The sequence below is a fragment of the Hemitrygon akajei genome, unplaced genomic scaffold (genome assembly GCF_048418815.1).
Source record: "Hemitrygon akajei unplaced genomic scaffold, sHemAka1.3 Scf000038, whole genome shotgun sequence".
Taxonomy (NCBI): Eukaryota; Metazoa; Chordata; class Chondrichthyes; order Myliobatiformes; family Dasyatidae; genus Hemitrygon; species Hemitrygon akajei.
Window position 1 is genome coordinate 971,203 of NW_027331924.1, and position 16,152 is coordinate 987,354.

At 42.2% G+C, this 16,152-nt stretch overlaps 1 protein-coding gene across 1 annotated transcript; it reads right to left on the minus strand.

Annotated features, from left to right (window-relative positions):
* Nucleotides 1-3,435: 3,435 nt before the first annotated feature.
* Nucleotides 3,436-15,302, minus strand: LOC140720197 (zinc-binding protein A33-like). Its single transcript, XM_073035083.1, has 6 exons — nt 14,892-15,302; nt 14,135-14,230; nt 13,476-13,709; nt 13,099-13,121; nt 12,893-13,011; nt 3,436-4,214 (listed from the first exon to the last, which is right to left on the minus strand). Exons 1-6 carry the CDS (start codon nt 15,300-15,302, stop codon nt 3,661-3,663), a joined length of 1,437 nt encoding a protein of 478 aa, XP_072891184.1. The 3' UTR covers nt 3,436-3,660.
* Nucleotides 15,303-16,152: the final 850 nt, after the last annotated feature.

A 16,152-nucleotide genomic window follows, 5' to 3' on the forward strand; every position in this document is an offset into this window, starting at 1 on the left:
TTACATCGTATATAGCTAAATTGAAGAAACAAACAAGAAAGGAATTAGATAAAATCTCTAAACAAATCAAAGAATTAGATAACATCAATGCAATCTCTCCAAATGTTTCATTTAAAAGAGTAGAATTACAATCACAGTATAATTTATTACTAACATTTCCTATTGAAGGATATTTGCTTAAATTGGCAAGTCAATTTTATATTTTTGGGGATAAAAATAATAAGATCTTAGCTTCCCAATTAGGAACAGCGAGAGCTAAAATACAAATTTTAAAGATTCATAAAAATAATGGAGATATAGCAAGTAACCATGAGGATATTAATAATACTTTTCAAGATTTTTACTCTTATCTTTATAGATCTAAATTTCCTGCAGATTCCTCCAAAATGAAGGCTTTTTTTGCATAAGATTAAATTTCCACAAATTTCTTTTGAAGATCAACAGATCCCTGATGCTCCAACTACCGAGCATGAAATTGATAAAGCTATTTCATCAATGCAATCAGGTAAGGCTCCTGGAACTGATGGTTATTCGGTGGGATTTTACAAAAAAATTGAAAGATTACTTTCTCTGTATCTTTTGGAAATATTTCATGATTCCTTTGAGAAGGGTAATTTACCTTCTTTTTAATGAAGCATTTATTTCCTTAATTCTTAAAAAAGATAAAGATCCTGTTGAATGCTCATCACATAGACCTATTTCGCTATAAATGTGGATGCAAAAATTCTTTCTGAAATAATGGCTGATCACTTGGAAAATATTTTTACTAAAATCATCTCTATGGATCAAACGGGCTTTATTAAAGGCTGCTACTTTCTCTAATGTTCGGAGATCGATGAACATTATATATTCATCATTAACTAAGCAACCTTAATGTGTTATCTCTTTCTATGCAGAAAAGGCATTTGATAGAGTTGAGTGACCATATCTGATTACAGTATTAGAGGAATTTGGTTTTGGTAATAATTTTATAGATGGATTTGAATGACTTATAAGAACCCTATTGCCACGGTCATTACTAATAATTCCAGGTCTTCTTCTTTTTTTCACTTTCTCGTGGTACTAAACAGGGATGTCCATTAAGCCTTTTATTATTTAATTTTATATTGGAGCCTTTAGCCATAACATTACGTGAAGCTAAAAACATTCATAGTATCTGTATAAATGGACCCATACATAAGATTTCTCTCTATGCAGATAATCTTTTGATTTTTATTTCGAATGTTGAGGAATCAATTCCTAATCTTTTGGAAACACTTAAAGATTTTGGTAAACTTTCAGAATATAAACTTAACTTGAATAAAGTGAATTGTTTCCATTAAATGCCCTTGTTAGTTTATATAATGATATTCTTTTTATAATTGTTAATACATTTACATATTTAGGTATTATAATTACTTAAACTATAAAGATCTTTATAAAGCTAGTATAGTTCCTTTAATAGACACCGTGAAACAACTATTTTCTAGATGGAATCCACTTACACTTTCTTTAGTAAGTCGTATCCATGATGTGAAAAAGATGATTTTACCTAGATTTTTATATATTTTCCAAAATATACCTATCTTTTTAACTAATTTTTTTCCATCAATTTGATTCTCTTATTTCTTCCTTTATTTGGAACAAAAAGAGACCAAGAATTTAACAAGTATTATTTAGAAAAATCCAAAATAGATGGTGGACTTGCACTTCCCAATTTAAGACTATTATTGGGCTGTGAATATTAGACAATTATGTTTTTGGTTATACTTGCTCGATAACAGCCAAAAACCACTTTGAGTTGATTTGGAATTAGAAGTTGTTAAAGAATTTCATTTAACATCAATATTAGGAGCTCCATTACCTTTACAGCTCTCTAAAATTCCAAATTTAAATCTTTACCCGGTTATTAAACAATCCCGACGGATTTGGGTTCAGTTTCGGAATTTTTAAAATTTTAAACAATTTAAGTTGTCTAGTTTTTTATATCAAAACTCTTTTATTTAAACCTTCAATAACCAATACCATTTTTCTCCTATGGAGAAATAAAGCGATCTGTTATTTTACGGATTTATTTGGTGATGGTCGATTGATGACTTTTGAAGGGTTAATTAACAAATATCCTCCCGCTCATACACAATTTTTTGCAATATTTTCAGGTTAGACATTTTTTACAACAATATTTACCTAAATTTCCATATTTACAAGAATCTGATTTGTTGGATACCATTTTGAAAATGAATCCTTTAGTGAGAGGTTCCATTAGCAGAATTTATAATTACTTTTGTTACAAACAGAACCTACCACTAAAGATTAAACAAGATTGGGAGAGAGAACTTAATATGACCTTTGTTAATGAAGATTGGGTTCGAATTTTGAAAAACGTAAATTCATCTTCTATATGTGCCAACCACTGTTTAATTCAATTTAAAATGTTTCATCGTTATTATTTAACAAAGGAGAGACTATCTAAAATATTTCCTAGTATAGACAACTATTGTGATAGATGTAAAACTGAAGTAGCTACTTTGTCACATATGCTCTGGTCATGTTCTTTATTAAAATTGTTTCGGAAATCTTTATTTTCTGCAATTTCTGAAGCTCTGAAAATTAATTTACAACCTAATCAATTGACTGTTCTATTTGGATTAGTTCTACATCATATTCTGGTATCTCATCTTCAGATCAACATGTAATTGCATTTGTTACACTACTGGCAAGAAGGGCTATTCTATTAAAATGGAAAGATATCTATCCCCCTACATTAATTGAATGGTTTTCTCAAGTAATGTTATGTCTCAGTTTGGAAAAGATTAGAAGTAGAACTTTTGAACCCCGATTCGATTTTGAGAGAAGATGGGGTTCTTTTGCCAAATATTATCAATTAATCTGAAATATTCTATATGGTTTCCTTCCAATTTTATATATATATATTATAAATATGAACAGGCGATTAATAACTATTTTTTCTTTATATATTTAGATGATGATCAAACGTATTGCTCCAGGGGGGTTGACTCCTAATGTTTTTTTTTCTTTTTTTTTTGTAATCAGTGGGGTATTTGTTTCTAGTTAGTCGGAGCACTTTTTTTTCCTTCATTTTCCTATATATAATTTTTTTCCCGTATTTATATATTATGATCAGCTTTTTTAATCGTAAACATAACCTGTTGAAGGTTTGTATCATTCTATAGCTGTAGAAGATTGTGTACTAATGAAAAGATTCTAAAAATGAAACCCACGCCCTCAGCTCATCTGCCTTACCTACAATACTCCGTGCATTGAAATAGATGCACCTGAGAAAATTTCTATCAGGTATTTTACTTTTGTCTATACATGCAGTCCTCGCATGACATTTATCCTCCTCCGCTTCACTATCTGCTCTAACACTCTGGTTCCCCTCCCTGTGCAAACGTAATTTAACCCAACCCCCCCCCCCCCCCCCGCCGCTCGGAGCAGCACTAGTAAATCTACCCGCAAGGACGTTAGCTCCCCTCCAGTTCAGGGGCAAACTGTCCCGTCGGAACAGGTCCCACCTTCCCGAGAACAAAGCCCAATTGTCCAGAAACATGAAGCCCTCCCTCCTGCACCATCTCCTTAGCCACGTATTTAGCTGCACTCTCCGCACATTTATATTTACAGGGAATTTACTCCTGACGCCGGTCCCGGGACCCGACTGGTTTATTGACCTGAAGCGGAACCGGAGCAGATTCTCAGCCACTGGTTCACAACCCAAGTCGCGAAGAGAGGATAAAGTTTCCCCGTGAATTTATTCCCAGTGAAGGTGTGGAGATGGGTCCTGGTCTCCGCGTTGTAAAATGAAACCGTCCCGGACTCGTAACTGAGATAAACTCCCACCCTCCCGGGGATGGGACCGGCTGCAATACGGGACTCGGGGGAGGTGAGAACACGGAACACCTCACAATCCCGGTGTAACACGTCATTAACTCGCCTGATGACCCAGAATCCGGTCACCGGACACAGTCCGACCTCGCCCTTCCTCTCCACAGACTCTGCGGCGACTCCCAGACCCCAGACCCGATTCCCCGTCACCTCCACCTCCCAATAATGTCTCCCCGATGTGAATCCCTCCGATCCCAGCACACAAGCCCAGTATGAGAATCTCTTCCCGGTGTCAGGGAGATTCCTCAGGGTGCCGGTCCATCTCACACTCTTCCGATCCTCAGACACCTCGAGCCACGGATTCGCCGTTTCCACATCAAGGGTGACAGAGACTGGGGGGAGAAACAGAGAATTAGAGAGCACCCAGGGATCGAGGGCAGACTCGGACAGCGCGGCCCCGGGGACCGGGGTGGGGAACCTCGAGCAGCGCGGCTCTGGGGATCGGGGGAAGTCCGCTGGGCCTCAGGCGCTTTGGGTGGCCGACACGAACCTTTCCCGTGGTTTTACCCCAGGAACGCGGATGGACATCTAATGTCTCCCCGTGGGTTTTCCGCTGGACGGAGAGCAGAGATTTCCCGATCAAACAGACACAAAATGCTGGAGGAACCGAGCGGGTCAGCCAGCATGTGTGGAGAGAGGTGGACAGTCTACGTTTCAGGTCGACATCTTCCCTCAAGAACAGAAATAAATAGAGGAGATAGACAGCAGAAACGAGCGCGGGAAAGGGGTGGATTAAGATGGGAAGGGGGTGAGTGAATGGATTTAAACAGCAGGTCGCAGACGCTCTTCGGCCCAACTTGTTCGTACTGACCAGCTTGCTTTAATGAGCTAGTCCTATTTGCCGATTATTCCTTTCCACCTTCTTATCCATATTCCTGCCAAGATGTATTTTCAAACATTGTTACTGTATCCACCTGTACAGTTGATCAAGGGTCCACTATACCATGAATTTTAGTGTCTCTCACAAACCTACTAACTTTGTCACTTACATTCTCATCCAATGAATGACAAACAACCCGGCCCCAGCACCGACCTCTGCAGGTCACAGGAATCCAGTCCTCTGTGTTTAAGAGACACTTGGACAGACACTTCAACAGGCAAAGCACAGAGGGAAACTGACCTAATGCCGGCCAATGGGATGAATGTAGATGGGTAAATAGGTCAGCTCAGAGGTGATGGGTCGAAGGGCACATTTCTATGCTGTACGGTGATGGCTCTGTGAACTGAATGGCTAAAAACCCCCCCAAACCTCCTCCTCCCCACGGGTGCTGAGAATTCCAAACAGAGACACCTGACCCTTGACTCCTCAGACAGGGGCAACATCGTCCCTGACTTGCCTGTTGACCCCTGGAAGAATTTTGTGTTTCCCTGAGATCCTCTCCCATTCTTCTAAACAGGGAACAGAGAACATAGAACAGTACAGCACAGGAACAGGCCCTTCATTCAACGTTCACATTCATTTGTGAGTGTGAAGTGGGGGAGTGTGATGGTTTGAGACAGTAAAAGAGGTGATAATGGGAACCAGTATGGGAGAGATGAATGGCAGATTGAACCAGGAGGGGGGGGGGGGGTGGAAAGCCTGCGGGTGAACTGTGTGTGTAGACATAATGAGAAGCTGGAGGGGGACAAAGATCGGAGATGAGGATCACTTTGTCCCCTTTCCCACAACCCTGTCACCCGCAGCCCTTCATGGGGAAAGGGGATAAATTTGCAGGAACCCTTAAGCAATACAGGTCCTGATGAGGTGTTTCAGTCTGAAATGTCGACTGTTTACTCTTTTCCAGAGAAACTTTCTTGCCTGCTGTTTCCCCAACAATTGTGTGTGTTACCTCACCTTAAATATACTCAATTATTTGGCTTCCACAGCTGCCTGTGGAAGATTCACTATCCTGCGGATAAAGGAATTCCTCCTCTTCTCTGTCCTAAATGGTCATCCCTATAGTCGGAGTCTGTGCTTACCGTTCTCGACCACCCACATCCTCCCAACATCAACTCTCTCCAGACAGGTGTCAGAGAGATCTGGCGAGACCCTTCATCAGGACCTGTGTAGCTTGGATTACCAGCATCTGCAGATTTTCTCCTGTTTGATTCTTAAAGCAGAAGTTGACAAGTAAGCATCTTGATTAGTCAGAGTCTCAAAAGTTATGGGGAAGAGGCGGGAGAATAGGGTTGAGAGGGATAGTAAATAAGCCATTCTTCTAAACTCCAGTGAGTACAGGCCCAGAAACATCAAACACTCCTCATATGTTAACTCTTTCATTCCCAGTATCATTCTTGTGAACCTCCTGGACCCTCTCCAATGCCAGCACATCTTTTCCGATATAAGGGACCCATAACTGCTCACAATACTCCAAGTGTGGTCTGACCAATGCCTTACTAAAACCTCAGCATTACATCCTTGCTCTTGTATTCTAATCCTCCCGAAATGAAAGCAAACATTGAATTTGCCTGTCTTATCACTGACACAAACTGCAAGTTAACCTTGGGGGAATCCTGCACAAGGACACCCAAGTCTCTTTGCACTTCTGATTTTTGAATTTTCTCTCTGTTTACAAAATTGTCTGTGCCTTTATTCCTTCTACCTAAGAGCATGCACGACTTCCCTACTCGATAATCCATTTATTACTTATTTGCCCATTTCCTGATCTGCCTCTGTCCTTCCCCAGATTCCAAGCTTCTGCAGCACTACTTGGCTTAGTTTTCCTCAAAGAATTCCAACAGATTTGTCAGGTAAGATTTCGCTTTAAGGGAGAGGCATACTGTGTGTGTGTGTGTGTGTGTGTGTGTGTGTGTGTGTGTGTGTGTGTGTGTGTGTGTGTGTGTGTGTGTGTGTGTGTGTGTGTGTGTGTGTGTGTGTGTGTGTGTGTGTGTGTGTGTGTGTGTGTGTGTGTGTGTGTGTGTGTGTGTGTGTGTGTATATATGGTGTGTATACACATTGAAGGAGAGTGCACATTGAAGAATTTGTATGTTACATTGTGTCATCACATGTTGACAATGTGTCACACGTGATTGAGTTGTTTAAATGAATAAATGACTGTCTCTGAAGAGACTGGTTTCCAGGTTACTGGGGGAAATAACAACGTACATTGCTGAGACTCTGACTACAATCTGCCAATCCTTCCTGTGTATGTGTGTGAGGGAGCTTTGCCAGGCCGGGTATGCTGTGTGTGCTTCTCCTGAGATGAAATCTTGACCCATGTCAATGCTTGTTGGTGTGTCCGAGCTCATTCTCACAATGCTTCAATGTAGTGGTCTGATCACCATAAGACATAGGAGCAGAATTAGGCCATTTGCCTATCAAGTCTGCTCCACCATTCAATCATGGCTGATCCTTTTTTCCTTCCTCAGGCCCACTACCTGGTCTTCTCCCCGTAACCTGTGATGCTGTGTCCAATCTCAAACCTATCAAGCTCTGCCTTAAATACACACAACAAGTTTTACAAATTCACCAGCCGCTGGCTCAAATTTCTTTGCATTTGTTTTAAATAGATGCCCCTCCAGCTTGAGGCTGTGCCCTCTTGTCCTAAACTCCACCACCATGGGAAACATCCTTTCCACATCTACTCTGTCTAGGACTTTCAACATTTGAAAGGTTTCAATTCCCCCTCATCTTTCTAAATTCCAGCGAGTACAGACACAGAGCTATATTTATATTTAATTATATAAGGAAATAATTATATTTATATTAAGGAAATTTATACTAGGCAAGAAACGGTGTTGGATAGACTGTTGAGTCTGAAGGCTGATAAGTCCCTGAGACGTGATGCTCTGCATCCCAGGGTACTTAAAGAGGTGGCTCTAGAAATCGTGGGCGCATTGGTAATCATTTTCCAATGTTCTGTAGATTCAGGAACAGTTCCTGCTGATTGGAGGTGGCTAATGTTGTCCCACTTTTCAAGAAAGGAGGGAGAGAGAAAACAGGGAATTATAGACTGGTTAGCCTGATGTCAGTGGTGGGAAAGATGCTGGAGTCAATTATAAAAGATGAAATTACAACACATTTGGATAGCAGTAGAAGGATCAGTGCGAGGCAGCATGGATTTATGAAGGGAAAATCATGCTTGACTAATCTTCTGGAGTTTTTTGAGGATGTAACTATGAAAATGGACAAGGGAAAGCCAATGGATGTTGTGTACTTGGACTTCCAGAAAGCTTCTGATAAAGTCCCACATAGGAGATTAGTGGGCAAAATTAGGGCACATGGTATTGGGACAGAGTACTGACATGGATCGAAAATTGGCTGACAGACAGGAAACAAAGTGTAGTGATTAACGGGTCCCTTTCGTAATGGCAGGTTGTGACCAGTGGGGTACCGCAAGGTTTGGTACTGGGACCGCAGCTGTTTACAAAATACTTTAATGATTTAGATGAAGGGATTAAAAGTAACATTAGCAAATTTGCTGATGACACAAAGCTGGATGGCAGTGTGAAATGTCAGGAAGATATTCTGAGAATGCAGGGTGACTTGGAGAGGTTGGGTGAGTGGCCAAATGTATGGCAGATGCAGTTTAATGTGGATAAATGTGAGGCTATCCATTTTGGTGGCAAGAACAGGAAGGCAGATTACTATCTAAATGGAGTCAAGTTAGGAAAAGGGGAAGCACAATGAGATCTAGGTGTTCTTGTATATCAGTCAATGAAAGCAAGCATGCAGATACAGCAGGCAGTGCAGAAAGCTAATGGCATGCTGGCCTTTATAACAAGAGGAATTAAGTATAGGAGTAAAGAGGTCCTTCTGCAGCTGTACAGGGCCCTGGTGAGACCCCACCTGGGGTATTGTGTGCAGTTTTGGTCTCCAAATTTGAGGAAGGACATTTTTGCTATTGAGGGAGTGCAGCGTAGGTTCACAAGGTTAATTCCCGGAATGGCGGGACTGTCATATGTTGAAAGATTGGAGCGACTGGGCTTGTATACACTGGAATTTAGAAGGATGAGAGGGGATCTGATTGAGACATATAAGATTATTAAGGGATTGGACACGCTGGAGGCAGGAAGCATGTTCCCACTGATAGGTGAGTCCAGAACTAGAGGCCACAGTTTAAGAATAAGGGGTAGGCCATTTAGAACTGAGATGCGGAAAAACTTTTTCACCCAGAGAGTGGTGGATATGTGGAATGCTCTGCCCCAGAAGGCAGTGGAGGCCAAGTCTCTGGATGCATTCAAGAGAGAGTTAGATAGAGCTCTTATAGATAGTGGGGTGAAGGGATATGGGGAGATGGCAGGAACGGGTTACTGTTTGTGTATGATCAGCCATCATCACAGGGAGTAGCGGTGCTGGCTAGAAGGGCCGAATGGCCTACTCCTGCACCTATTGTCTATTGTCTATTGTCTATGAAACGTACCCTGTATGATAACCCTTTCATTCCTGGAATCATCCTTATGAAATGAACCCTCTGCAATGCCTGCATGTGTAGCACCTTGTCAAAGGCCTTCTGAGATTCCAAATATACAACATCCACTGCATCCTCTTTATCTATCCTACTTGTAATCTCCTCAAAGACTCCCAACAGGTTTGTCAGGCAGGATATTCCCTTAACAAAGCCATAGAACCATAGAACACAACGGCACAGTACAGACCCTCCAGACCTCCATGTTGGGCCGACCCATATAATCCTTAAAAAAAGAACTAAACCCATACTACCCCATAACCCTCAATTTTTCTTTCATCCATGTGACTCTCCAAGAGGCTCTTAAATACCCCTAATGTTTTAGCCTCCACCACCATCTCTGGCAAGTCATTCCAGGCACTCACAACCCTCTGTGTAAAAAACTTACCCCTGATGTCACCCCTAAACTTCCATCCCTTAATTTTGTACATATGCCCTTTGGTATTTGCTATTGGTGCCCTGGGAAACAGGTACTTACTATCCACCCTATCTATGCTGACTTGTCCTATCTTGTGCAGTGTCACCAAGTATTCCATAACCTCATACTTAACAATTGACTCCAATTTCTTCCCAACCACAGAGGTGAGGCTAACTGGTCTATAATTTCTTTTCTGTTGCCTTCCTCCTTACTTAAAAAGTTAAGTGACATTTGCAATTTGCCAGTCCTCTGACACCATGCCAGGGTCCAATGATATTTGAAAGATCATTTGAAATGCCTCCACAATGTCTACCACAACCTCTTTCAGAACACTAGGGTGCAGTTCATCTGGTCCGGGTGACTTATGTACCTTTAGGTCTTTCAGCTCTTTGAGCACTTTCTCCCTTGTAACAGTAACTGCACTCACTTCTCTTCCCTCGCACCCTTCAATACCTGGCACACTGCTAGTGTCTTCCATTGGTAAAGATTAATGCAAAATATTTAGTTTGTCTGCCATCTCGTTATCCCGCATTATTATATATCCGGCCTCATTTTCCAGCAGTTCTATATACACCCTCATCTCTGTTTTATATTTTCACAATACTTGAAAAAATAATTTGATATTGTTTGCCAGCTTGTTTTACAGAGACAGGTGTGTAGAAAGGGCCTGAAGGATCTTGGGAGACCAGAGTCACCCCAACCACAAACTGTACCAGTTGCTACCATCTGGGATACGGTACTGTAGCATAAAGGCCAGGACTAACAGGCTCCGGGACAGCTTCTTCAGCCAGGCCATCAGACTGATTAATTCATGCTGACACAACTGCATTTCTATGTTATATTGACTAGCATGTTGTACATATTATTTATCACAAATTACTATAAATTGCACATTTCCTTAACTCTACTGAAATTGAGTAAGCATTTAGACGGAGAGATAATGTAAAAATTTTTAATTCTCATGTATATGAAAGAAGTAAGTAATAAGGTCAATTCAATTCAAATCAATTTCTTGTTTATTTTTCCCCTCCCAATCATTCTTTTAGTTCCTTTCTGTAGGTATTTAAAGGCTTCCCAATCCTCTGTCTTCCTACTAATTTTTGCTTAGTTGTATGTCCTCTCTTTTGTCCTTATAATAGCTTGTCTTCCCTTGTCAGCCACGGTTGTACTATTTTGCCATTTGAGTATTTATTTATATTTGGAATACATCTATCCTTCACCATTCTCATTTTCCCAGAAACTGACACCATTTCTGCTCTGCTCTCATCCCTGCCAGCATCTCCTTCCAATTTGCTTTGGCCAACTCCTCTCTCAGACCACTGGAATTTCCTTAACTCTACTGAAATTGAGTAAGCATTCGGCATGGACTAGAAGGGCCGAGATGGCCTGTTTTCGTGCTGTAATTGTTACATAGTTATATGAAATACTACAACGTCAGATTTTCCTTTCTCCTTATCAAATTTCAAGTTGAACTCAGTCATGTTATGAGCATTGTTTCCTAAGGTTTCTTTGAACTGCTCACCTCTGGTTCAATACTTAACACTCAATCCAGTAGAGTTGTTCCCCGAGTAGGCTCAACTGCTATAGAAAGCCATCACACTGCATTCAACAAACTCACTCTCTTCTTGAGATCCTTTACCAATGTTAAGATTATCATAACATTGTCCTTTTCATCAGCCTTTTCTATTTCCAGTTGTAATCTGTGGGCCTCAACCCACTGACTGTTGGGAGGCCTGTATATGACTGCTGTCCGAGTCATTTTTACTTTTGCAGTTCCTTACCTCAACCCACAAGGATTCAACATCTTCCAATCCTACTTGCTACTGATTTGAAAACAGAGCCACGTCACCCCATCAGCCTTCCTTCCTCCCCATACCACCGATACATTGTATAATGTTACCTTGGACATTCAGTTCCCAACTACAACCATCCTTCAGCCACGATTCTGTGATGGCACAACATCATACCTGACAATCGCTAATAGTGAAACAAGATCATCCACCTTATTTCTCATACTCCATGCATTGAGATATAACACTTTGTGTACTGTATCTGCTACCCCTTTTTAATTCTGTGTCCCTAATGCACTGATATTCACCCTGCTGGCTGCAATTTTATCCTCGCCTCTGTCCACCCTATCTACCAGTCTGACAGCACACTGTCTTTGCATTTTTACCATCAGTCCTATCCTTTCACTCCAGTTCCAACCCTCACCATATTAGTTTAAATCCTCCCCAACAGCTCTATCAAACCTCTCTTTGAGAATATTGTTCTCCCTCAGGTCGAGGTGCAACCCATCCATTTTGAGCAGGTTATTCCTCCTCCGGAAGAGATCCGAATAATCCAAGAATCTGAAAACATGTCCCCAGCACCATCTTCTCAGCCATCTTTAATCTGCCGAATAAATTACCCTGTTTCTACCCTCACCAGCAAGTGGCAAACACAGCAATCCAGAAATTACAACCCTGGAGGCATTGCTTCTGAGCTTTCTAGCAAGCTCTCCAAATTCTAAATTCAGGGCCTCATTTCTTTTACTTCCTATGTAATTTGTCCCATCATTTACCAAGATAGCTGTCTGTTTTCCCTCGCTCTCTAAATTGCGGAGGGCACGATCGCAGTTTTCCCTGACACTGGCACCTGGGAGGCAACATCCCATTCGGGTGTCCCGTTCACGTCCACAGATTCTCCTGTCTTTTCCCCTGATGATTGAGTCCCCTGTTACTACAGCTCCCCACTTCTCCATCTAACATCAGTGAGGGTTGCAGGTTCAGGAGGGGGTGGAGCGAAGACCTGTGTCAGTCAGAGTCTGCACTCACAGCCCACGAAGGACTTGTGTATTTTTCTGACAATCCCGGTCACCACACTGATGCCCGCTTTTCTTCCCTACAATATCATCAAATCAGTATTAAATTCCCAGCTCCTGTGGTAGGATTCAAATTCATGTCTTGGCGTGTTAGTACAGTGTGCCTGGGATCAGGACACAGTGGTTCATCTGCCAGTCCCGTGTATTGGTTGTTTTGTGACCCTGTGCTGGTTTGTTCAGGGGTCTGACATCTCCAGCTGACCATGTGACAGTGATGCCTCCCAGTCAGTAGGGTTGCTGTGCAATAACCTTCAGTTACCATTCTGCCAATTATTATAGACAATCTTTGTTTCAAATTAGAAATCAATTTATCAAGGAGAAATGAATCTTTGTAAGTTTTACCTCGATTAATGGCATCAAATGTTTCTCTCAGCACTGTGTTCAACAAATAGAGGTGATCGAATTTTTCAACCGGTAGGGTCTCATCTGTCACTGACAATTCCTGGACATCGTCACTAATTCTGTAAATATTAAACTGCTGGTGATAAACTGGAATTTTGAAGTATTTTACAAATCCATACAGGGTTTCAGTAAAGAGCATGTCCTACCTCCTGTCCCGTCGAACCTCCTCCTGAAATTAATAAAAACACAAATCTGATTAGACTTGGACTTACTGTCCACATCTTGAATTTCATTCAAATCATCAGAAGGTGTAAAATTCCCACTCCTACTGTCACAAACACACACCATCATCGATTCAAGATAGTATGTTGCTAACAAATAAGCGAATATATATCTTGGACATTTTGGAACATCATTATTGGAGTGATTGGAGGGCGCGTCATACAAGTCTATCAATCTGTGTGAGGTCACCAGCAGTGGCAATTGATTTGTTAGAATTGGCCTCGGTGCTGTGTTTATTTTGAATATACCACTGTTCATTTAGTGCCCTTTGACAGAAACAAACTGAAAAATAATCGCTCACCTTGAGAAGTATCGCACTATCTTTTTGATTCATCTGTTCCTTTAATTTTGAGATTTCTTCCTCAATAAACCTTATATTCTCTTGAATCTCACGAAGATTTTTCTCCATTGGATTTAGAATCCTCTCCTCTTCTTCCCTGAGATCCCTGAGTAAGCTCTGCTCTTTCTCAGTGATAATCTGGCGCAGTTCAGCAAACTGGGATGTGATGTGGGACTGAAGGCTGTGTGACTGTTCCTGTCGAATTAAAGGTGAAGAGTAATTTACTGTATTGCAGTGTTGTATTTCCTTGTGACATTAAGGTGACCATTCGATCCTTTGAAGTACATGCTAGTTCTGAGAGCATTCCTGTCAACAGCATTCTCTTTTCCTAAATTGATTTTCAAGAAACCTATTCTTCCTCACTGACCCATTGTCCCACCTGATTCACATACACCCTCCCCCAGCTTCACAGGCTTAATTGTAATTAACCATTCATCCAGCCTGTCCTTGGAATGTGTCTGAAACTGTCGTTGTCACAGGGAGAGCATGAAAACTCCACGAAGACAGCACCAGAGGTCAAGATCGAACCCAGGTCACTGGATCTGCGATACTTTGTTATTCTGCATTAAATGGAGCAAAACTCGACAGTAATATCAGAAATTCCACTCAGGAATCCTCACCCAAACTCTGGAAATCTTCTCTTTCTGTTCCTGCTCCTTTTCCTGGAAGTCTGATTTCTTTTTTGTGAGAGAGTCTAAGGAAGATTTTAGCTGATCCTGGAAGTCAGAGAGTGAAGGAAATAGAAACAAGGATGCATCAAAATAAACAGGTGATCAAACCCGATTATCACACAAAATGCCGGAGGAACTCAGTGAGTCAGGCAGCATCTATTCAGGGGAAATAAACAGTCGGTGTTTCGGGATGAGACCCTTCATTAGCACTGGGAAGGAATGGGACAGAAGCCAGAATAAAAAGTTTGGGGATGAGAACCGCTGACAGGTGAGACAACGTGAGGGGGAACGTGGGGTAGGGTGATGAGGTGAGAAGCTGAGAGGGGACAGGTAGAAGAGGTAAAGGGATGGAGATGCAGGAATCTAATTGGAAAGCACAATCGACCATGGATGAAACGGGAGGAATTGGGCTGTTTTGGGTCCCGAATGGTGACGACGGTGGAGGTGTAGGACTCAGGTGTAGCGCTTGTCCCGCTTGCAGGTATAACAGTCAGGAGGGAGATCAGTGGAGAGGAGCGAGTGGATAAGGGAGTTACGTAGAGAGCGGAGAGTTCTCGGTGTGGGGTGGCGGTGGAATGTGATAGGGAGAGATGTGTTTGGATGTAGAATCCCGTTGGAGATGGCGAAAGATGCCAAGATATGTTGGATATGGAGGCTCGTGTTGACTTTGACGATGGGGTCAGTATCGAATTCGTGTTGGTTTTACCTTGTAGATTTTAACAGCTTCTTTAATCGGCTTGAACCGGTGACCTCTGTGTTCCTGCGCATCTCTACAAACCAGACAAATCAGTGTTTTGTCCGTTTCACAAAACAGCTTCAGTTCTTCCTCATGTTCCTCGCAGTGAAGTTTACTTTCCTTCCCTTTCGGATTCAGGTTTAGATTTCGAGTTTTTTCAGCCAGATTTGCTAAGGCCCGATTCACCCGGAGGGTGCGGTCAGCAAACACCTCTCTACATTCCGGGCAGGAGTTTCTCTCCTCCCTTTCCCAACACCGTGTGATACAAGAGCGACAGAAGTTGTGTCCACACTCCAGTATAACTGGATCGGTGAAGAAATCCAGGCAAACGGGACAAATTACCTCCTTGCTCAAACTCTCGACCGGTCCTTTCGAAGCCATGTTAACTCACGGCACTTCCTGATTCAGAATGCTTTTGCGTTCGGGGAGCTGCTGAACCCCTGCAGTACCGCGATTGTCCACTACACGCGCTGGGGAAACTGATGTGGGATCAGAAACATGTTAAACAGGTCGGAACAGTAATGAAATCTCGGCCATAGACTGCCCAAGCACGGCTGCGAAAGGAGGAGTGTTGGGCACGGGGCTAGCAACCCCATCCAGTAAAAGCTACAGAAACTTCAACTGAATCTCCAAATGGACTTTCCCCTGGAGAATGATTGAAACCGTCTGGCGACAGCATCAGCAACAAAGCCGATCAACAGGGTTCTCTGTCGAGCTGCTGTTGGCGACCCGTAGGCGTGATGGGCTGAAGAAGAAGCAGAACAGAAATGAAGCCGGAGAGAAGAGCCTGGTTCAGTCTGAGGCCGGACTGAAAGGGACAAGTTCTGAAAAGAGAGGCCCAAGAGACTGCACATGCTGGAACCTGCAGTAAGAAACATGATCCTGGAAGAATTGTGGTGAGAAATGAGATCCTTCATCTGGAATGTCTCAACCCAAAATGTCGATTGTCCACTTCCCCCCACAGATCGCTGCAGTTGCTGCCTGACCCGTTCAGTTCCTCCAGCAGCTTGCTTTTATATTTCTCGAGGAATAAATAAAGAGAACATGAAAAAACCGCAGCAGCTGCTGATGGATCTGAGGTGCTCTCACCGCAAAGGCAAACTTGTGCTTTAGAAAATAAGAAACAGGAGGATGCATCGCCATTCGGAGCATGCCTGACCTTTCACCTCAGCGCCACTTCCATGCAAAGTTCCCAACATCGCTGAGACACCAAATTTGCCTTTTCAATTCA